Source organism: Siniperca chuatsi, linkage group LG4 (genome assembly GCF_020085105.1).
Source record: "Siniperca chuatsi isolate FFG_IHB_CAS linkage group LG4, ASM2008510v1, whole genome shotgun sequence".
In the NCBI taxonomy this organism is placed as follows: Eukaryota; Metazoa; Chordata; class Actinopteri; order Centrarchiformes; family Sinipercidae; genus Siniperca; species Siniperca chuatsi.
The window spans coordinates 11,437,591-11,460,136 of record NC_058045.1 but is presented as its reverse complement, the minus strand read 5'-3'; the positions used below and the strand labels follow the sequence as shown (position 1 = coordinate 11,460,136).

At 38.4% G+C, this 22,546-nt stretch overlaps 3 protein-coding genes across 8 annotated transcripts; 1 reads left to right on the top strand and 2 right to left on the bottom strand.

Moving 5' to 3' along the window:
* Positions 1 to 864: 864 nt before the first annotated feature.
* lrrc61 (leucine rich repeat containing 61) lies at positions 865 to 4,444 on the bottom strand. Its single transcript, XM_044192012.1, has 9 exons — positions 4,120 to 4,444; positions 3,072 to 3,167; positions 2,835 to 2,981; positions 2,640 to 2,700; positions 2,340 to 2,425; positions 2,191 to 2,256; positions 2,006 to 2,074; positions 1,673 to 1,798; positions 865 to 1,537 (listed from the first exon to the last, which is right to left on the bottom strand). Exons 1-9 carry the CDS (start codon positions 4,145 to 4,147, stop codon positions 1,431 to 1,433), a joined length of 786 nt encoding a protein of 261 aa, XP_044047947.1. The 5' UTR covers positions 4,148 to 4,444; the 3' UTR covers positions 865 to 1,430.
* On the top strand, positions 3,427 to 13,079 carry cib2 (calcium and integrin binding family member 2). 6 transcript variants are annotated; one of them, XM_044192014.1, is made up of 6 exons: positions 3,427 to 3,617; positions 7,245 to 7,279; positions 9,971 to 10,082; positions 11,388 to 11,535; positions 11,635 to 11,830; positions 12,251 to 13,079. In XM_044192014.1, the coding sequence occupies exons 1-6, from the start codon at positions 3,558 to 3,560 to the stop codon at positions 12,270 to 12,272; spliced, it is 573 nt and encodes a 190-aa protein (XP_044047949.1). In that variant the 5' UTR covers positions 3,427 to 3,557; the 3' UTR covers positions 12,273 to 13,079. The 6 variants fall into 6 exon arrangements, with proteins under 6 accessions (XP_044047949.1, XP_044047952.1, XP_044047955.1 ...); XM_044192017.1 differs by lacking the exon at positions 3,427 to 3,617 and adding an exon at positions 3,660 to 3,752; XM_044192020.1 differs by lacking the exon at positions 3,427 to 3,617 and adding an exon at positions 3,839 to 3,951.
* Positions 12,249 to 21,753, bottom strand: LOC122874325 (SH2 domain-containing protein 7-like). The gene is made up of 9 exons (XM_044192008.1): positions 21,463 to 21,753; positions 19,444 to 19,563; positions 19,197 to 19,345; positions 18,523 to 18,689; positions 17,788 to 17,877; positions 17,044 to 17,209; positions 16,799 to 16,954; positions 16,000 to 16,683; positions 12,249 to 15,895 (listed from the first exon to the last, which is right to left on the bottom strand). The coding sequence occupies exons 2-9, from the start codon at positions 19,484 to 19,486 to the stop codon at positions 15,848 to 15,850; spliced, it is 1,503 nt and encodes a 500-aa protein (XP_044047943.1). The 5' UTR covers positions 19,487 to 19,563; positions 21,463 to 21,753; the 3' UTR covers positions 12,249 to 15,847.
* Between the last annotated feature and the right edge of the window lie 793 nt (positions 21,754 to 22,546).

Below are 22,546 nucleotides of genomic sequence, written 5' to 3'. Positions count from 1 at the left end.
TTTCAATTATTTTGTAGTAGTAACGTTCAATTATTCACTCTTTTAATTTATTCTATAATGTTGACCAATTTTACACCTATTGCAACATTGAAGGCAGGATCCTCTTTGCTCTTACTCGGGATGTCTTCCGGGATTAGGACCGAGATTTAGGGAAGTGACTCTATTTATAATCTAGAGTATTTTATACAGTCTATGGTAATACCACACAATAAAAAAAAAAAAAAACTAAATGCAAGCTTCTCAGAGGAAAAAGAACGATATCTGTTACCATAAACGGGCTAACGATATATTGTTTGTCGGTATGTCAGTATGGATGGCCCGGGACATGGAGTGCACCACATTTACATGCATTGTATCATCCATCATTGTCAAATATAAATCCTGCACGCTGTATACTGTATACAGACATGTATACTGTGCATAACCACCCACTTCATGTATATAAAGTAATCTATTACATTACCTGCTCAATATTTATTCCTTTGCATTTGTATTTGTTTACAATTTACAGAAACAATTGACTTGTAAATAGGCATTGTATGTTGGTCATTGTTGCTTTTTACATATGCACCTATTGTTTCACCTACTTGTATAATAGTTCTGTTAAGTCAAATCCCTTGTGTGTACACATACTTTGCCAATAAAGCTAATTCTGATTCAGACAGTTTTGCTGGATGGTTACCACCAGCAAGTGGCGCCAGTGGACTGCTTCTGAGAGTTGACAAATTCCACCATGGGTGACTTTCCTTAAGCCACATCATTAATACACATGTTCTTTGTCTCCGGATGTGCAAACAGTGTATATAGTATGTATGTGTCAGTTGTCCCAAAGTAGACTTTGTAGATACGAGTAAAAATCAAACATGTGAAGTACACCTTTATAAGCATAGTATTTTCCACAAGTTGAATGTACACATAATAAACTTTATGGTATAAAACAAGTAGAAACAACTGAAACAATCATTCAATCACGTTTTGCAAAAGTTCAACTTACAAAGAAAGCATACAGCATGGGACACAGTAACTCCCAAAATTATCCAGCAATGCAAAATGGAAAAAAGCTCTTAATTACTTAAACCTATAGAAATTCTTAAGCAGCATAGCTCTCAGCATAAATGCAGGCTACAACATGGTACAAAATGCACACTGTGCAAGTAAAGACATCTTTGAACCAAACTGAAAGGTTTCAGTATGGATAAAGGTTTTCAAACCACTTACATGTATCGTCAGTTACCCAATGCATAGGATGCGATGCAATTTCAACAAATGCCTCACACTGCAACACAGAGCATGTGTGTCTGGCGATGATACTTATCAAGCATTTGGGTGAAGCTTAGAAATTTGAGAAACCTACAGTACATTAGCCATGGTTGACCATACAACAAAAAGTTGCTAAATGTTGCACACAAAGGTGTTCAAAATAGCCCAACTCAGATGGCATACTGCTTTGGCTGCTTCTTCAGGCTCATAGATCTTTCAGTTTGCGAAATTACATGAGTGGCTCTGTTGTTGAGGAGTCTGCATTCATGAAGAACATCTGTAGAAAAAGAAATGGAGGGCAAGGATTATATAGGATACTGCACTGTAAACACAACATAGTTGAGTTGACAAGTGGTTAGATCACATGCAACACCTTCCTTTAATAAATATGGCCCTGCAGAGAACCTCTTACCGTTAAACTGTTTGTATGCTTCTTCGATAATGGCATTGTTTGATCTCTTTATCTCCCAGTAACTGTCATCCACCCATGGTTTGCAATCAGGATGTTCAACAAGCTGTCCATTCTTGTATAAACCAGCTAAACATTTAGAGAAAGAAAAACAGTTCGGTAATATTTTACTTGAACAAGAAAACGTTTATTCAAGCAGGGGTAAAGACAACTACTATTGGAAGATTGTGTATGTAAGATAAATACTACGTCCAACAACTGAACTTAATCTGATGAATGGAGTGAAATATCCAGATACCAGTCATGATACAATAACATAATAGTTGACAAATGTACCTTTGATGGTATCATCAATGTCTTTGCATAATTGGTACAAGTCACTCCCACGTCCGACCACTCTTTCACCTACAATTTAAACAATTTTTCTTTTTTAAAAGGATCTCCAAATCCAGGGACACATTTAAAATAGTCTAAGAGGTAATGTTATGTAAAAGACTAAAAGAAAAGAAAATATATCTTACCATCCAGCACTTTGATGTTGGGGAACATCTCAAGAACTATGGTTCTATATGCTACGTTCCTGCACACTGACATAGAGAAAGTAATTGTGAGCTCGCTTATCAAGATTTTCCATCCACTGGACTGTTTTCAAATAAATAAATAAAAATACCTGGATTAGTGTAATTGTAAGTGTTGTCTTTAAAACGTATATTTTCTAGCTTTCTCAAAGACTGAAGGCAGTGTAGGTTCTCAATGCTGTTGAAAAACAAAACAGATAAGAGATGATTTTACACAACCAATTCAGAATATTGCTCTTAAAAATACAATTACTAGTAGCTAAATAATTTTATGTTTAACATCAATGACATTTAATTGTTTGTATACTATGTAATTAACATTGTAATTAGTGATACATTCACATTCTTTTTCTTCTAGGTTAAACATTTGGTCAGTGGTTATATAGTGATACCTGGATATGATATTACCAGCCACGTTTAAGTTCTGTAAACTGTCACAACTGCGCAGGGGCTCTAAAATTACAAAAGCAATAACATTAAAATATGACATAACATTAAAAAATGAAAATTCTACTCATGATAGAGACTGCCTTCATAAGTGAATATACAGCACGGTAATATAGAATATATTGCTCCTGAAATCTTACCTAAACTGGAAATCCTGTTGGCAGACAAATTGAGAACAGAAAGAAGCCGAAGAGATGCTAGAGGTGCTAAATTTGTGATGTTATTTCCAGAGAGGTCCAGTCTCTCCAAATTTATACATTCCCCAATGCAGCCAAGATCATGTGTTCCTGTAAGACATACAATTAATCATAACCATAATCATAAACAATAATGGTATTTTTGAAGGCTTAAATAGTGAAATATTAAATAAATCTTACCAAGACCTCTCAATTTGAGAAACAGTATTGACTCCAAATCAAATTCTCCTGTACGTGACTTGAGCAGCACAGCAGTTATCTTCTCATGGTCTGCATCTGAAATAATCCAAGAGAAATAAGACTGCCACATAACAATTTCTATTCTTACATATGCAACACAATAACAGACTCCTTATTTGTGAGTCAGCTCCGCAAAAGGAGAACGCTGGAAGCATTATGTCTGTTCTGTTTTATAGTGGAACAATCACATAACCCATGCAATCATCTCTAAGCAGTAAATACTAATTCAAGCAGACCATGAATTTCATATCTGGCAGCACACTGAGCTTTACCTCTGCCAGCTCCAGAGAAAAGGGTGTGCTGTTCTGAGCCTTGTCTGTGATGGTATTAGCTCGCCAGCTTCATGCATGAATAACCACGGAGAAAGTTATATTTGGTTTAATTTCCTAAGGCAGAATAACTCTAACTACACATGAATACTCTTTCATGAGCCGGCACAAACGGAACACTGATTCCCCGAGGAGAACAGCGTCACTGAAAGAAAAGGTTAATTAGAAATAATGTATCTATTTTTTCCATTTCATCCTGTAACATTATTTACTTTATATGTAAATTATATAAGGACTGGCAGACAGGGTACTACAACACCACTACAAAATGGGGGAAACGGTCGTGGGTGGGGTAAGTAGGGCCACCAAACACATATCTTGCATCTGTTAACACCTGCAGAAATAAAAGTGATGGCGTATAGCTTAGCTTGACAGTCAGCCACCAGTAAATGTTTTTAGCTAATGTTGGTAGCTACCTGTATCTTTGTTATGAGCGTCGTGAGGCAGCGGCTGCGTGATTTCATGAGAATGATTCAGCCGGATGAAAGTGGGTGGGTTATTCAATGAAATGGTAATTGTTCATTTTTTCTCTGATGATGACACACGTAAAATGTTGTGTAACGGACGATACGTTGTTAGCTACAGCTTAGCTTAAAGCCACAGCTAGCCGCTAGTGGCTAGCATGGCGACGTAGCAACAAGCTATCCATCACAACTTACCTTGGTCTTTATCTCGCTTACAGTCCATCGTGGGCAACTTTGCTACTTAGAAAGCTACCTATCGCAAGCAAAATCGATGGTTTTAACCGATGTAGTGGGAAGGCAACGCAGTGGTTATTTTGGGGAAATGTGAAACTGGCATCTGTCCTGGGGTGCAGTCAGGACACGCTCACTGTACTGCTGTGCTGCAGTAGCACGCATGCAGGTGGATGAGACGGACTTCAGTCTCTGCAGTCCAGCATAGCATAAAGCAAAGACAGAGGCAACACAATGTGTTAGAGGGCGCTGGAAGATGAAGACGTGGCTGGAAAATTTGTTCCAGTATTTGTTAGTTGTTGCTTCCGTGCAGCAACAGGTTATGTTTCAATTAAAAGTTTTGTTCTTGCCACAGCAATGACCTCTATGGGGTTTTGTAGTGGATCTGTGGGAGTTAACTCTGAATTTGGAATATGGAATATTGATTGAAGGAAAGTGTCTGGGTTCCAGAATCAGACATCTTTTTAGGGTTGTGTTATTGCCAGTACACATTACCAATGATGGGAAATAATTCATTTACTCAGCTAAGGCACATCAGTACAAAATAGTCAGTACTTGCACTTTGAGTTTTTCCATTTGATGCTTCCATTCCGCTACATTTCAGAAGGAAATATTGTACTTTTATACTTATGCTTCATTAACTTTTCAGGTGGAAATATTATACTCCACTACATCTAAAGTTACCATACTTTATTAGATTAAGAGTTTATAAACAAAACATATGATACATTTATAAAATGAGGCATTATCAAATGACCCAAAAGTATATAAAGTGTACATACATTTGCATAAATCTTAGCTTCACCATGAATCATTAAAATACTGATTACATGTCAATGCATAAATAATAATTTACTACATTTTACACCACTGCACATTACACCCCTCTTTTCTTCAAAATAAAGAAGTTGTTGGCATGTACAACTGGCATACACACACACAAAAAAGCTGGAGCATTAAATTAGGCCTACATATGATTTCGGGGGTCCTATCAGTTTTATCAACATTAAGCAGCCCCACAATCTAGTTAAGGCAGCATTTTCATTAACAGCAGGTTGTACTCACGTTTATTTATTTATTTACCTGAGGTCCCATTGGTTTGTCTTGACTCCGGGAGAGCAGCTGGGTGCTTAAAGAGATAAGCAGATCAGTTTGCAGTTCTTGGACTCCGCAGACAACCTCCACTGGCCCGACACAACTGGAAATTGGTCTTTTACTTTTCCTACTACATTGTTCATGTTTATATGCATCCTCTACGTTTTGCAGTCATGGCGGACATCTCCTGTAAGGACAACAACAACGACCATTTTTAAGAGTTTGCAACGTCGTCGATACTTCCTGTGCGGAGACTTTGTCTCCGAGGACCCCGTAAATGTCTTTCATTGAGATAAGGCGTCGGACGTTCAGTACTGTGAATGTCTACAAACAACAAATGTTTTGATTAAGATGGGTAATAAGCAAACAATATTTACTGACGAGCAACTTGATGCCTACCAGGTAAGCTTGCACACCGTGTCTACCTGCAGCATGCAGGATAACATGCGTCCAAGAAAAATCATGTTAAAGCGTGAAAGAACGTCCTGTAATCGTAAATAGTGATCTTCAGTTTAGACCTTGAGTTTATTTCACTTCATTCAGGAAAAAAGTGGAGTAAAAGGTGGAGCAGCCCATAAGTAAAGAACTGTGCTTATACAGCATTGTAATGCATGCATCATCATTTATCTTTTTAATCTATTATCTAATATTGACTAGTCACTCCTGACAGTGGAACCCCGTGTGTCTTGGATTTAATGGGTGAACTAAAAAGCACTGAACATTGAGTGAAATAGAGAGAAAAGCAAATGTGTCCAGTATTGATCATATAGACTACTTGACCTCAATCTAATGCAAGGTGGTCCTGGTCCTAATCAAATAATGATAGGCAATAATCAATTTCCTACGAAAGTGTGGTCAGTTATAACGCCACTGTTTAAATATTTACATGGTCCTGATAGGTGATAGCACAATGTTCTGATTTCATTTCAAACTTGAAGATCTTGTGTTCGTTATGCCACCATCTGAGAAGATCTGGCCTTTTGTTCCCTGTAACAATAATCCAGGTTTTCCTGTGAAGAAACACATCTTCATGTGCACAGGTTTATCATGTGATTACGTGTGGACTTAATAATTGATGCCAAGCCAGTGTGATATGCTGTGAAACTCTACTCGCAGGAGACAGTTTAGTTCTCAAGAGTCTCTCTGGTTACTCCGGCTACTCTTTAAAAACCCTTATTAGAATCCTGTTGCTTTCTGTTTGCCTTAGTAAGTATTTTCCCTCTTGGGTAGCCTATCAATACATTTTATATATTTTTAGGATCAAATAGTTAAGATATAACACCCAATTCGACATCAACTGACTGAGCTTGAGTGTTTTGATTGTTCACCAACACCACTTTACTACTTTTTCTATGTGTAGGCTTTACTTACAGTGTAATCTAACATGATGAAGACTAGTAGATGAGTATGATAGATATTGCTTTACATACACTCACACACAATTATCATTACACAAATATCTTCAGTAGGCCTGTTTTGACTCGAGTGGATGCAACAGTGAAGAGGTTTTCCCAGGAAAGCTGTGTTTTTGTTAATCACATTGTCTGTAGAGCTCAGCTGACTTCTCACACTCAGGAGCACAGCTCAGACAGAATGGATATAAGGGAAGATGTAAATTAAATACCCCAGTAGGGCTGTTGGATAATGTGTGTGCCAACCATAGACTGTATAAAACAGGTGCCAACACATGCATGTCAGACAGCAGCAGATCATGTTCCCCTGCCTCAGCATTCCTATTGCAAGTGGCAGGTGACAACACCCACACACATCATCATTTTAGAGACACCAGACACCTCGACAAGCGCTCACAGTGGGTTGTTCACACAGAGGAACAGTAATGTTATTTTGTATGACTCACAGATGTGTCATTGAGAGTGTTTTTAGGCCTTTTATAGAAAATGCAAATATTTAATTTGTCATACACTACAGTCCTTTATCAAACTTAAGTATATCTCATACTTGTGTTTTGACATGCTGTTTTTTTCTCATTGCAGGACTGTACGTTTTTTACCCGCAAAGAAATTCTGCGGTAAGAGTTTTATCAACTGTTTGATTCTGATGCATTGCTCACAGTAATGTACTGTAGATCAGTTGTAAACCACCTGATCTAACCATAAAATTATACACATCATAATGTTACCAAAATGTACTGAGACTGACTTTTATTTCCCTGCTTGTTCTATGCACTGTTGTTAAGATGTGCTTTAAGTGGACACTGATTTTTGCTAGGCATGTAATACTGTATGTGAAATCACAAACCATACTTTCATTACAAGGGACTGTATAAAAATAGATTACTACTTCAGGCTGCATTTGGCTCCTGTTGAAGGCATTAAAAGTGTCTCACATGTGTGAGCCATGCCAAGTCCTCAGAGCAGACTGCTTCCCACTTGGGAAACGTAATGCTGAACTTGATTTCATTGGCTGAAATGTGTAATATTTGGACACTGGTCAAAAAGGGGAAGATAAAAAATACTTTGTATCAGAAGTACATTGTAATTCTGATAATATCATCTGACTTGCAGCCTTAAGATAACAGTAGAATTGTAAAAGTAATGAACACGGACATTTATTATATAGAATTAGGATACTGCCATTTATCTTTTAGTGGCTACTAAATTTCCTTTTAGAGACTGACATCCTAAATGATCCTCTCATCCAACCCATTAATTCTTCTTATATCGCCACATCAGCTAAACATCTCAGCAAATATAAACAGGCTGCAGCATAACAGCCAATCCAGACACATGTAATTACATCTGTGAATGGCACAGCATGTGCATTTATTGTTCATGGAGACTGCTGGTACGTGTGATAAGTAAAAAAAATCAGGTTTTTGTCAATGAAGATCTGGAAGGTTCTGTCCTGCAGCGGTGTCAGTATGTTACCCAAACCTATGAAAGTCATGTTGACCTTTTGACTGTGGTGTTGTTTTCAGTGCCACCCAATGAAGTGTCGCATTTCTACCTCTTTTCGACATGTGCAACCTCAACACTTAAAAAATGAAATAAATATGAATCTACTCTTAGTGATTGCACGAGGTATCATGACTCATTGGGTGGCATGACTCATTTCTCTCCTCCTGTCACTCACCACCTTTTTAATGGAATTGACCAGTGACGCTCACGTTTCAGTGTCTTGTGTCAGTGGTCCTAGATGTTGGAAGATAAGCAGCTACTTAAAGTAATTAAATGCTGATACTCAAGAAAGTTGCAGTGTAACATTAGATAATGATGTCAGTTGTGTGATTCCAGGCATGCAGGAATTTTGGGTCTGATTTGCCCATACTCCAATGTGCAGTAAACGCTGTTTTTGAAATTATTTCTCTAACAAGAAGACATTGCAGGTATTTGTGTCCTGTGCTAAAAATTGCATCTAAAATTACACAAACTATCAAGAATTAATGAAGGATTAAAATTCAACAGATTGCACAACATGCTTCTTTGATCCTACATTTTTGATTTGTAAAGCAGAAGTGATAAAATCAGCTTTAGGGTGTAACTTAGTTCCTTACATTAAAACAAAAGCCATACCCACCCCACCATATTACTGAATTGGTCACAGTATGCTTAAAAAGACAGGTTTGTTTTTGTTGAAAATATGTATAAAAAGCACCCAATTATGCTGCTTTTTTCTTTCCAACAAAGCCAAATATTTGTATTTTTCTCTCAGTTTTCACTTATTAACAGATAGTGTGCATGTACCTCCTCAGTGATATTGAATTAACTTTGATTCCAAACTATCAGTGAACTGGAAACAAAATTGACAATCAGCAGAGGGCGTAATTGGGTCCTACACTTTATGACCTTCATAAAACACTCATTGTTTCTGTCCCCAGCTGCAATGGTTACAGCACAGTTATGTAACATCAAAGAAGCAGGTTATCACTGATGGTCATAAGGTCACTAGCCTTACGTCATATCTTAACATTAACACTAGATTATAACATTTCTGTGTTTTTGTATCTTCAAATGTGCAGTAGTTTTGGGAATGAAACCTAATATCAATAGGCCTACTGACATCATCAAATTTGGAGAAGCTGTACGACACTTTCAAGGGTCATGGTGCATTATAACTGCAGGTTTACCCATTCATTTGCTGTACCAATGAAACTCCATCATTTTGACAGGTTTATCTAATTTAATTGTAATGAGTTTGTTCTCTAAGACCAGTGTCCCTGCTGATAAATGGCTCTGCGCTGGAAACGAAGGTATGACATGACAGGATTAGTCAAAGGACAGAGTGAAAGGGGGGATGTAGATAAGCACTGACTTTCCCGACATCATGTGTTTATTATTCATACAGCCTCCGTGCAGTTTGACATTATTCTCAATAATGAAAGACATAAAAGTTTTCACACCGCAAGATAAGAGAAGGACAGGAGAGAGAAAGAGAGGAAGGTTAAAAAGAGGAATAACAGTTTTTAAAGAATGATTTGATTGTTCTGTTTTTTTATTCCATGTTTTTTCCACCATCTTTGATTCATTTAGTTTCTATTTGTCCATTCCATAATTGGTATATTGCTATTCAATAGCTTATTACATCATCTCATTAAATCAGTTGTGCCACAAATTTCTCAAAGTTTCAGGTGTTTATGTTGAGTAAAGATCAAAGTTTGTTTTTTAGTAATCATTACATTATTTCTTTTCTAAATGGCAGTAACTCAGAAACATGAAAAGGAATACAATTGTTTAAAAAGTGTTTTTATTTTTTATTCTAGGTTGCACGGCAGATACCATGAGTTGGCTCCACATCTTGTACCAATGGACTACACCAATGATCCTGATTGTAAACTGCCTTTAGCCTTAATAGTCAACATGCCAGAGTTAAAGGTAAAAAAAAATCCTTCTTTACAGTACCTCAAATATGATGAGTCCCGTGTCGCGACTCTTTCCTAAAGGATCAGCCTCTTTTTCCCTGTACTTTGTTTTTCACCAGCAGCGTGTACTGGTATTGTGTTTTCTTATATTGAATTGTGCTGTAAGGACACTCTAAAACAAACGTGGCACCCACTGCTCATGTGGGCAGACACCTAATCAATACACACTCTCTTTCAGAGGACAAAATTGATTTCTAACCGTCATCATCACTGATCTGATTGGATGACACCATATTCTGTGAGCTTATGAAAGTTAATGTGCCATGAAACGCTCAGCCCTTTTATCCTGACAGATGCATTCCCTCCTATTTTTAAGCACCTGCCATTTGAAAAGAATGTCCAGAAATTTTTGAAATGGTATGTTGCATACAATTACAGCCGCATTTACCTCCACTTTTCTCCTACACACCAGACACAAGTACACACACAATTTTATATGGAGTCCTTATGCACCAAGGGTTTAACAGACACATATAGTGTGTCCTTGCTCTGGGCATAATTGGCCCTTGTCTGTTAAACTGTCACATGATTGCAGGGCCTTTAAGGATGGCAGGAGGAAGATGGAGACCACTGAAGGCAGGATTGATAAGGCCTAGATAATACACAGTAACTCAAAGTCCTCTACAGCTTTATAAATACATTTCCTACTCAGTTTTAATGAATTGTGTTGACTCGACTGGACTGATTTAGGCTGCACTGACATATCTTAGGATATGCAGTTAAAATGGCATTGCTTTAGATGGCTGATGCAGCTTCCTTTGCTGAGCTTATATCGGGCTCAAACATGCTAACCGCCCTCCGGACATCAGCTGTACTTATATTGCTTACAAGTATAGAATTAGTGAGATTCCAAGTATCTTTTGATGGCCTCCCCTTCAGTGTGAATTTATTACAAAGTGTGTCAAATCAGCTGATTACCTGGAATATAAAATCTCTAGTAGAAACTTATGGTTGAGCAACAGAGGAGAAAATATTGGCTTCACAATAGCAGCAAAGAGCTAGAGTCAGCCTTTTCAGCTGAACCCTGTGATCAGCAGAATACACCTACCGGTTTATACCTCTGCAGCTCATATGTGAAACTGACAGCATGTAAAAACAAAAGGTCATAAAACCTATAGTTCCTTCAGGGTATTTTTTAAATATTTTTTTTCTTATCCACACCACATGGCATATATTTCAATGAATCTTACATTTACATTAATGTGAATCAACATTCGCAATTTATGTATGCAAATGTTGTTATCCCCTTCATCTGTAGGAAAACCCATTCCGCAGCAGGATTGTAGAGTCTTTCTCAGAGGACGGGATGGGGAATCTCAGCTTCAATGAATTTGTGGACATGTTCTCAGTCCTCAGTGAAATGGCTCCTAGGGAACTCAAGGCCATATATGCTTTCAAAATATACGGTAATGACGAATTTCTAAAACATTCATAGTTTTTCAAATTTCCCAGAACAATAAAATTAAAATTTGTGATTATTTGCTATAAATCCCTGTTGCCCACAGATTTCAATGTGGATAATTACCTGTGTAAAGAGGACCTGGAAAAGACTCTAAATAAGCTGACGAAGGAGGAGTTGACTCCTGAAGAGGTGGTGCTGGTGTGTGAGAAAGCCATCGAGGAGGCGGATTTAGACGGAGACAACAAACTCTCCTTTGCTGACTTTGAAAATATGATATCTAGGGCTCCTGACTTTTTAAGGTACCGCACTTAAGACAAATTATATTTTAATATGATATTAATACACTGTGGTTTGTTCCTGTACCGTGTGCTATGGCATGCAAATTTCAGGCAATACATGCATCACCCTTCATGCTGCAGCACTGTGATCTGTGCGTCCTTGGTTACTTACAGTTTTCATTACCCAGATGGCTGGTAATCATTTTCATCACTTAACTGTCAGGCTAACAGCATCACTTTAATCCTGAGCCACCACTCGGCCCATTCATTTATATGCAAATGGCCTCACCACTGTCTGTCCCCACTGAAATATGCAACACATCTATTCCTGATTCCTGTGAGTTTATACTCACATATAAAGTAAGTCAGTATGTTTACATGCACAATGACTACGACTGTTTCAATGCTGGTCCCTCACATTGTCTCTTTTTGTCACTCTAGTACCTTCCATATACGAATCTGAGAGGGCTCCGTGGAAAGTTTCCAAGGTCGGCAGTGTGGTGAACCTCAGGACTCTACCTGCACTCTGTCCTGGCCACAGCACAGTGCCTGTCTCCCACTCCCATCGTCAAAAAAATCATACATCAGTCCTCTCCGGCCTCAGTGAAATCTGCTCTTAGTTAAAAAGCAAAATACTGAATCCTGGATCCTGATTTTCTTTACTGTAGATGAAAATGTATTTTCCTTTCACCACCTATAAAAGGGCTTGACCTTGATTGGTCTCTTGTTGGGAGAAAAGGCTATTCTTTCCACATTTTAAGGTTGAAAAATGGTCAATGAAACAAGTTCGAAATTAGCCAGACTCTGGATTACTGCTTATTGAGCACATTCAAGAATGCATAAAATGCATATCTACCTATACGGCACATGAGATACCCCCAGAGAAGTCTTCCTACAATGACACACTAGATAATTAGTATTTATAAGGCTAAGGACAAAGCTTGAAGTGAATGAAAACACAGCATTGGCATGAAGGGCATACAGATATTTTATATGAGCTATGCAATATTTGTACATGCAGTGTATTGCTTTTAGTCATTTTAGGTTGTATTTTTTGTTTGTGGAACTGGGACATGATGACAATCACATCTTACTGTTCTCCAGTTAAATGAAGGGCTCTGTCATCTGAACAAATTTTGGTAGCTTTCATCTTCTGCCTCAGCCAATATCATGAGATATTACATACAGCCATCTTTTGGATACACGTTACAGTATTTTATGTGACTTCAGGTATTTGTCTTACTTTGAATAAATGTTTTTTTTTTCTGTGTTCAGAGTGAATTACTTTGTGTGAATGCATTTGAGAGGTTTATTGTTGTCATTGAAAAATCCCGAAAAAATCCTTAAATATAGGCGCTCTGTCTGTTAACCAGAAACTAATCATTTCAAGTGTCTAGCCTGACCTGCAACTTTAATGGGTTCAGTAATATCCCGTTCATATAACCAGTTCAACTCAACCCACCCACCCATGATGATCAAGCAGTGTGCACAGTAAAGATCAGGAAATGACGGTGCCTCTGCATAGCCCATCATATAAGCTGTAATAACTTGTTAAGCAGGATGTGATCATTAGGAGTGAGCTGCTTCAGCACTCGGAAGCATGATTACATCCTGCACACACAGTTAATCTCAACGGGAGAGCTGGAGAAAATGGCCTTGGTTGTGTCAGTTGACGATTAACAGGTCCTGGTTTCTGGGCTGTAGGGTACAGATTTGCATCAGGTACATGTGGAGCGTACTGTGTGGTTTATGTACAGTTCATATTTTCAGGTTGTACTAGTGAGTCATACTGTGCAAGTGGATGTTGGGGAGCCACATACGCAGAACATTTTGTTATCAGTCACTAAGATGTTCAGGCTGTGCATCTGCTAACAGTCACATCTGAGTCATCTTTATGATTTTGCCACCAAGTGCAATGGCTGCTAAATAAATATGACCTGGTTTATTGGTGCTGAGTCTGAGAAATACAGAGCAGTTACAAAGTAGAAATTGGCACTGACACTAGCTGAAGGCCAAAGCAACATAACATAACAAGCAACCAGCACAGACCTAGACCATTTTTTCTCAAGTGTGTTGTTGAGGAGGCAGTTTCTTTCCTGTTAGCTATTGGAAATAACAAACACTGCAACACATTTTGTGTGATAGTCTACTGTTCAGGCTGGATCTTGTGTGAGACAGCAGACAAAAAAAACATGCATGCAGATTAACACGAAAATATGAATGTAGAAAATAGAGCCACGTTGGTGGATGGTATAATTTCTCTCACGGACACTGCCATCTATGAAAAATTAAAAGTTGATATTGAGTCTTATTTTGCCTGAAAGAGGAGGATGTTGAAGTCAGTTAAACAGTGTGCAGTCATCAGAGCAGCCAGTTAATTCATCATTCCATTATCTCCAGTTCCCTTTATGAGGGCAGTATCAAATATTCAGGGTAATACAGTGCTGATTGTGTGGCTTCATTAATTACTGGTCTCACAGAGAACATCTGTTAATTATGATTCCTGCAGAGAAGCTTCTGGTGCAATGTGATACTGGGGCTGTAAAGCAGCCATTACTGTAAGGAACTGTTTCTGAGGTTGAGAGCGGCCAAACAGTGTGTGAAACTCACGCTGATGTCACTCCATGGGACCTTGTCTGTTTTAATTTGATCTGATTTAAGATGGTGCCTTAAGCTTTCACAGTGTGATGACAGTGGAGGCCTTAAAAACTGCTCAATGGCAGACAAAGAGATACTTGTGGAAGTCGGTGCTGCTGTGTACTGTATCAATGTTTCCTGCATATTTACTTTTTCTTGAAATTGATATATTGTTAACAACAAGACAGTGATACTTTATTTTAACCCTACCCTATTCAGCATTTATAAGCAGTATATTAACAATAAATTGTTCATAACACACAGTCACTGCAGTATAGAGTTGCAAGCTCAGACAGAGAAACTGTTAAGTGTCTAATGTATTTGTCAACAACCATAACTCCTCCATAACTGGTGTATAAGCGGATGTGTATAAACGGATAATGAAAAACTGACTAAACAGATCATATTAAAAAAAAAAAACGTGTCTCCCCATTCTATCTGAAAATTAATTATGAAGTATTTATCTTGATTAATCTTTTTTTTTTAGCAATTAAGTATTTATTTATAAATACTTAATTCTCCATGATAACTGAGCAAACTCAACCCGCTGATGAGGGCCATGAGATATGGCTAAAAACTCCAGAAGAAGTAAGTGGACTTTTTTTGTTGAGTGTTATTCACAGGTGCACAAACCCAGTGATACACAATCAGGCACTTAGCATCTTATGTCTGTTTTGTCCGTCTTGTTTATCTGTTATAACACATTTCCTTCTGTTTTCCAGTGACACTTTATCATCTAGATTTAAGTTGTGAAAGAAAATGACAAATGTCAATATTGTTGATCTTTCAAATGATTTGATATTTTAGTGGGTTAATATGTCCTGATTTGCATTTCCACACTTGCAGGGGAAACACCTTGTTTCTTTACCTCTGCATAAAATTGTACAGCAACTGTTCCTGTATTTAATTGCTTAGATAACTGAGCAAGTAAAGCATTCAAGTACACAGAAAGGCCTTTGAAGTATTAGTTACTGTTGTTTTAGTGACTACTTCTAAAACAATAATTAGACAGTAAAAGAGCTACAGATGATAGAAGATAATAAAGTACCTGTTCTCTCTGAAGTTGAATCGATAAAATCATTTGAGAAAGAAGAGTTGTGAGTTTTCCTTTTTGAATCTCATTTATGGATTTGTGTTTAATGACATTTTTCTCAAAATTTCAGTATACAATATTTTGTTTAGCTCATTGGCTTACATGTGGAAAAGAAAATGTAAATGCATTATCGTTTTTAAATAATTACATTAAAAGCAAAAAATACATAAGACATTTGAATAGCTATGAGCATGTAAGCCCATGTTGAATATATAACAGAAGCTTTCACAGTGTGTATTATGGCAGGACCACTGTAGTGTCAGTAAAATTAGTGAACATTTTCTTTAGTAGCTGGTAAGGTAACCTCTTCACCATTTCCTCTTGACCTCAGGGAACAGCCATTTCCATTTATCATTCTGCAGGAGGTAAAAAAAAGTTAATCATTAAATAGGATGAACATTAATTACAACTTCTGGAGAGTGAAGTATTAAAATGAAAGCATTTTGACTACATTACTGACCTTTAACCCCAAGGATGAGTGGTTGTGTTTGGGTCTGATGTCCTCCAGACGGTTGGGTTTAGGTTTGGCTGCGTCCTCGTGGCCAGGAAGCAGCTCGTATGTATTGTCATGAGGGAAGCGGCCAATGAGGGCATCACCGGTGACCTCAGCATACACTGAATCACTCTGCTGCTCTGATGACATTCTCATATCAGACGATGTGTGTGGGCTACCAGGCCTGCCAGCCAGGTGATAGACAGTATTGTCACTCATATATTCCAGGCTGTGGCTGCTGCATGAGTCTGTCTTCTCTGGCGGTGGGCTATAGCAAGTGGCTTGTCTGAAGGGCTTGGGGGAAAGTCTCTGTGGCGTGTGAAGGGGTGCACTCAGCCTGTAAGGCTGCTCTCCTTCAGAGCTGTTGTTCAGAAGCGGTAGAGACCTGCTCTTGCTGTCCAGCAGGTCGAGCACAGAGTAAATAGAGTCCGTTCCAGATGGAGGACTACACCTGCTTGTGGTCTGAGCCTGGGTTGTGGATCTCTCACCCCTCCTGGGATTATCTCCAGGAGAATCGTCCTGACAGACGTGCTGGAATCTTGGTATCTCCCTAGGTGATTGCTTCTTGAGCTGAGCATACAAAACCCTGTCCTGGTCGTTCAGGGGGCCACTGTCAAGGTGCCTGCTCCTCCGAGGCAAAGGTGGTACTTCCTGTTTTACAAAACCAGCCAGGTTATTTAAGTCAGCTTGGAGATATTTGATACAATAGCAATTTCAGTGTAACGTATTAGTTAGAATAACCTCCCTGTATTTATAGACTACTTGCCTCTAATGTCCTGTTGCTCTTTGGTGGCCGTGTAGGTGGCTGCTCTGGAGCCGGGTTCATCTGTTGTTTTCGCGTGTTCTTTACAGCTCTGACAGTGGCCACAGGCTGTTCTTTAGGGCTAACCTGGATGATATCATACAGCTCTTCATTCAGTGCCTGCAAGAACCAAAAAAAACAAACAAAACAGTTAGATCTTCATTCTTGATCAATGTTACTTAAAGAAAGTGACTAAGGTGTTTTCTCACCTCAAAACTTGAGGTTGTCAGATACTCTCCAAACGGCTGAATGGGGCTTGTCTTGTAGTATTCTATGAGATCAGAGACTGTCTCATGTCCTTCAGTGTCTCCCCAGACTACAAACTGCCCTGATTCACTTTGGTTGATCACAAAATGTCGACATCGATCCCTGCCTCTGCAAGAGGAAAAAAAAAAAAAGTTTGTTAAAGCCTTGTTTCTCCGCAACACATTCTTGTTGGTCCCATGTTACCACTAGAGAGGTCTAGCTTTGAGTCCAAAAATCAGATAATTAAATTTTTATTTTTTATTTATTGTTTTTTTTAAAACAAACAAGGGTTCCTTTGGCTGAAAAGTGATAACAGTTTGAATGGGAGTTTGTTTAAAATTACATAAGATCTGTGGTTCAGACAAGCTGAAAAAAGTACAATGTTTCATTCTGTGTTTAATGAACTAAAACATCCTATTTGTGACTTATAGAGCTTGGATGTCCACTTATAGAGTAATCTGCTAACAAACAGCTTACAAGCAGTCCCAGAAATTTAACTACAGCGGATTTGGCTCAAACTCCTCACATCATGTGCTTTACACAATGCTGATTACATCATCTTTTCATGTGAAGATATATATGCAATAACACATGAATATTATAAGCAAGCATCAAACACAGAGGGAATGATGTGAGTTATTATAGTGAGGTTCATTTCCAAATAAGCTCACTCTGCAACAGGTTGTTCAAAGTAAACCAATACTCACTTATAAGACAGTATGTATCCGATGGCCTTATCACTAAGACGGATCAGGAAACAACCCAGCTCCTTTTCTCTGAGTATTTCTTCAGCATCCCTGTAAACAGACCACGAAGAACTTTAAAACCCAAACCTCAAAACTTTAGTACAAGTGTTTCCCAAAAGCCCATTTGGCCTGGATTTACAGGAACAGTGAGACAGATTTTGACTGAGGCAGATCACGTAATTCACCTTGGAAATTACATAGCATCAAAGGAAAATCCATTTGGTTATGCTTTTCCATCAGCCTGTCATTTGCCAATACACAGGTTCTGACGAAACTGTCCCTTGTGCTCGTTATGTAGGTGTAGTCAGTAGAATCTGCAGTCCTCCTGACAGATGGTATATTTTGGTGCCAGAAAAACTACTGGCTTCCAGCACTGAAGAGACCTGTCCTAAATGTCTTCTTTACTAAAATATCACTGCACCTAATGCACACTCTGACTTATACTTTAATAAATCATCACTTAAAATAATAGAGCTGAAGTAATAAACCATACACATTTATTTGCTTGACAAGTAAAAAAACCCTATATTAAAAATGCAGCAGGTCATTTGTTACTATGTAGGACATAACACTTCACGGAGTGGGGCATCTCTGTTAAACTAATAGAGCGTTTAAGTTTGAAAAAAATTTGACAGGAAAAAAATATTTGCTCATAGTCCACTGAAAATTTATTTTGTTTCCTTAATGAATACTAACTTTCTTGTGATGAAGCCCAGGAACCAAGTGGGGAAGAAGCCGTTGTGGACAATGAGTGGCACTTGAGTCTGAATGAACCACTGAGAAGCCAGTTCTCTGAGTCTTCCTTCAGTCCCTTCAGCATGAGAATCCACTGGTGGTTCCCTTTGCTCCATCCTCGCACGGTCCTAATCAGTCAAGTCACACAGACAGCCGATGATGACAACCAGCATTCATTTCCCAACGTATGCAGTGAGGCTGGATTTCAAACAGTCTAATTTGCTTATTTTCCACGAGGCGTCAACCAGAGACTAAGTAGCTCAGTGTTCTCATTGTAATAGTTTAATACTGGTGCTGCAGGAAAAACCTGATCATTCATGTGTGAACTTTAACTTACATGTTTTAATATACTGTACAATATTTCTTCACTGTTAAATCACATTTAACATGGGCCACAAAAACTATTCAGAATCCACAATGTCCAAAGTCCATTCACACGCAAAATAAGACGGTTTTCCCTTTTCATACAACAAGACTTATTTACATTGACCTCTCCTCTACTGTAATGTCACGCTGATGTTAGGCAAACTGTTACTTTGCATGGAGATAGGCCTATAGGGTTAATAATTTAATCATTAACACAGTAAGGGACCAGTTTTGGTCGAGCGTGGTGGGGATCTAGTAACAGCACTTACCTTGAAGCAAAACGTCAGACAGGTCCTAAGGCAGGGTGATTTTGTATGTCTTTGACTCTGATCCTTTGTCCTTAACCCTGAAAAGTGGCAGATCCTCTCAGATCTGGGTTTCTGTTGTCTGCACAGTATGCAGCAATTCCTTTCAATACCTAGATATAAAATCGTAATGGACAATAATACTTTATTCTCAGTTCAATGTAAAGCTCAGATACTGTTATTATAAGGAGAGTTATTTAGGAGTACATACCTTTCCTTGAGATTGCCAGTTTGTGGTTTGAACCTGGTGTCATTTCAGCAAACACTGAAATACTTCAACTTCTGAACAGTCTGTACCCTCCAACCCAAGGTGTTCTGAGGGAGTGTGACCCTACATGGGAGATATAGACAGATGACATTTACAATTACACATATTTTTCCACTGGCTTGGAAAGCAGTGGTGCTCAGCAATGGCAAGGCAGAGTTCATACAGCTCATTTGCATGACAGAGACGACTAAGGGCTGCTGAACGAAGCACGAGCTTCCTGAAGAGAAATGGAAAGTAGGCTGTACAGAAATTGTGGTTTGTGTGAACATGAGCATTGGTTTGCAAGAGGAGAGGTTTTACCCATACTGTCTGATTACTGTAGTAATGGGAGATATACGTTGCGTCAGCAGTTGATCTTTTGTGTTTTCTGACCTGGGTTTGCAATAAATCCGGATCATAGTTGATAAGGTGGGACCAAATGTGTGAGAGAAATGGAAATATTTGGGAAGAGTCACTATGTATACAGAGTTTTCAGAAGGCATAAACAAAACTAATGAGATATTTGCCAGCCTTGTTTTTAAGGCTGTTCTAAATAATGGCTAACTCATTCCCCCCATGGCTGAGACAGTCATGAATGATCTATGGTTTCTGCTCAGTGGCGAGCAGTAGGAACTCCCTGTAGGGGGCAGAGACAATAACCAGAAAGAGTCTGTCATACTGAGCGGGATGAGACTGGATTTCAGAATTCCCCAATGTTAACATTGCTCCAACTTTGATCTCAGAAGACATACTGCTACTTTTCCCTATGCACAGCTGATCAAAATCTGTTTCTTGAAGTGTAATCAGTGTGGTTATGAATGTCTTCAGTTTACTGTTTCCCCAACACTTTTCATATAATAGAAATTATAAGTTTATCATCCATCTACCCCACCACCATTTACTCAATAATTGTATTCTCATGTTCCATGTACAGTATGACTAAGTATTGCTACAGTACCATGAGCTAGAATTTCAACATCTTCTCAACAGTGCTATCTGTTGGTTTTAAGTGTCTTTGTGAGTCATTATATGCTCCTCTGGGGGTGTTGAGAGGTTTGGGGTCATATGTTATCACTGGTTCCATGTTTATAAAGAATCCATTCAACAATTAACTATTATCAGTGCGCAACCAACATACAAATGTATTTTAGCTACAGCAGCTGTGAGGTAAACGGATATATAAAAAGGAAGCAGTTATCAGATGGTTACCAGACAGAGGCACTTCAAGATCTTTTTCGGGGGGGGTAAATGTGGGTCTTTTAAAAAAAAAAAAAAAAAGTTACAAGTCAGTTGATGCCTGTAAAATGTCAGAACAAAATCATGTCGCTTTTGCTTACTTGTTCCTTTGAACCTGAGGGTGAAACAAGCATCCTCACAAACAACTGAATTCTCCCAAAAGTTCAATCTGACCAAAATAATCATGTAACAAAACAAGTTACAGAAGGTGTTTGTGTTTCACTGTATTGAAATTAAAAACAAGCTCCAATATCATTTTAAGAATTGTTTAAATGGGAACAACAACAAACAAGTATTTCGAAGCATAAGACCAGTCATCTACTGTTTACTTTTCATGACCCACATGCATCATGTCATAGCATGGCCAGGTCTACAACCATCAATCAACCTAAAGGATCTTGAACAGCTTGTTCATCTCTGCATATTTCAACAGGCTAAAAAGTTTTACTGTATGAGTCACACTGTCAACATTTAAGTGCATGTCAACATGTGATAAAAAAAAAAGCTGTTTTGCACACCTGTGTTGTAAAATGATAAATAAACAAACCTTGTAAAATCTACCATGTAGCTCCTACAAAGAGCTACAAGAGTAGTAACTAAATTCATTTTTTTAAGTACTGTGCATAAAATGTTTTTGTCATGTGCTTGTCACGCAATGGAACAGGGAACACAAGGAATAGGACCTAAATGTAGGCAACGGAAGCAGGCTGGTAAAGTGCAATGATTTAATAGAGAATAAAGGCTTACACGTGTTTCCGGCAGGCAGTGGTCAAAACTAGGGAATCGCTCCTACTAGGCAAACAAATCCAATAGGGAGCAGGCAAAGTTCAAAAGTCCATAATCCAGGTAAGGTCCAAGAGAACAAAGAACCAACTCAACAGAACTCACAGATAAGACATGCCAGGATGCTTGACATGGGAACAAAGTACAAAGGAAAATGCACATGACAAGGACAACAAACCAACAATGAACAAAGGGTGGGGAACCCGGACTAAATATACTTAGGTAGGGGAGACAATGAGACACAGGTGCAATCAATCAAGGCGGGGCTAACAATCGAAACTGGAGGGAACGCAAACAAAGACAGGAAGTAAAACCACAAGACACAGGAGGAGAGGAGAACACTACAAAGTAAAACAGGAAACAGGACAAAAACCCCAAAACTATGACAGTTTTAGGTGCTGATCTTGTATTTCTGGATTTTCACGTTTTTTCCTACTTCATCTTAAGTACTAGGCCACCAGAATGCCCAACAGTTTACTTTTCACTTTACTGCATGTATCGGTAGTTGTATAGTTACTTTGCAGAATAGAATTTTACATTCAACATGGGGTGAGAAAATAAAGTATTGCTGTTGTTGTGGTGGTAGAATTTTGTTTCAGCTCAGTGACACACTACATTTCAAACATCAGATAGTTTTGCTATCCTGTAGAGGAGAATGTAATCCTTCAACTGTCCTGAAAGCATGAAAATATGATGGAGATATGATGGATTACCACACAAAGTGGGCAACTGCCCTGAGGCCTCCAAGCATCTCAGGTTCATTACAAATTAGTTGGTTTTGGCCATTTGATTGATTGCAATTTGCACCACTAAAGTACAAAATCTACTTAAGCGGGTCCTGCATTATTATCTCATCTCATGGCCATGTGTTTTACACAGGCTCTGTGTCGAGTCCAGTTTTAAGACCTTTAGTATTTTAGTTTTATATTGTGGTCACATGGTGCATATACTTAAATATTGTTGCTTTTGGTTACCACAAACTAACTGACACAGAGAAACTTGGGGTCAAGTTCTACTATTCCAGCAAAGAAATGCTGGTTGGCTTTTC

What these genes read in the sequence shown, in the direction of transcription:
- cib2 (XM_044192014.1), top strand. Translation starts at nt 3,558, where the DNA reads ATGAGCCGGCACAAACGGAACACTGATTCCCCGAGGAGAACAGCGTCA. An exon ending in ACCCGCAAAGAAATTCTGCG is followed by an intron (nt 7,280 to 9,970) that starts GTAAGAGTTTTA and finishes TTTTTATTCTAG; the next exon opens with GTTGCACGGCAGATACCATG. An exon ending in TCAACATGCCAGAGTTAAAG is followed by an intron (nt 10,083 to 11,387) that starts GTAAAAAAAAAT and finishes CTTCATCTGTAG; the next exon opens with GAAAACCCATTCCGCAGCAG.
- lrrc61 (XM_044192012.1), bottom strand. Translation starts at nt 4,147, where the DNA reads ATGGACTGTAAGCGAGATAAAGACCAAG. An exon ending in TCTCAAATTGAGAGGTCTTG is followed by an intron (nt 2,982 to 3,071) that starts GTAAGATTTATT and finishes TATGTCTTACAG; the next exon opens with GAACACATGATCTTGGCTGC. An exon ending in GCTGGTAATATCATATCCAG is followed by an intron (nt 2,426 to 2,639) that starts GTATCACTATAT and finishes GTTTTTCAACAG; the next exon opens with CATTGAGAACCTACACTGCC.
- LOC122874325 (XM_044192008.1), bottom strand. Translation starts at nt 19,486, where the DNA reads ATGACACCAGGTTCAAACCACAAACTGGCAATCTCAAGGAAAG. An exon ending in GTCTGACGTTTTGCTTCAAG is followed by an intron (nt 18,690 to 19,196) that starts GTAAGTGCTGTT and finishes TTGACTGATTAG; the next exon opens with GACCGTGCGAGGATGGAGCA. An exon ending in TGACAACCTCAAGTTTTGAG is followed by an intron (nt 16,955 to 17,043) that starts GTGAGAAAACAC and finishes TGGTTCTTGCAG; the next exon opens with GCACTGAATGAAGAGCTGTA.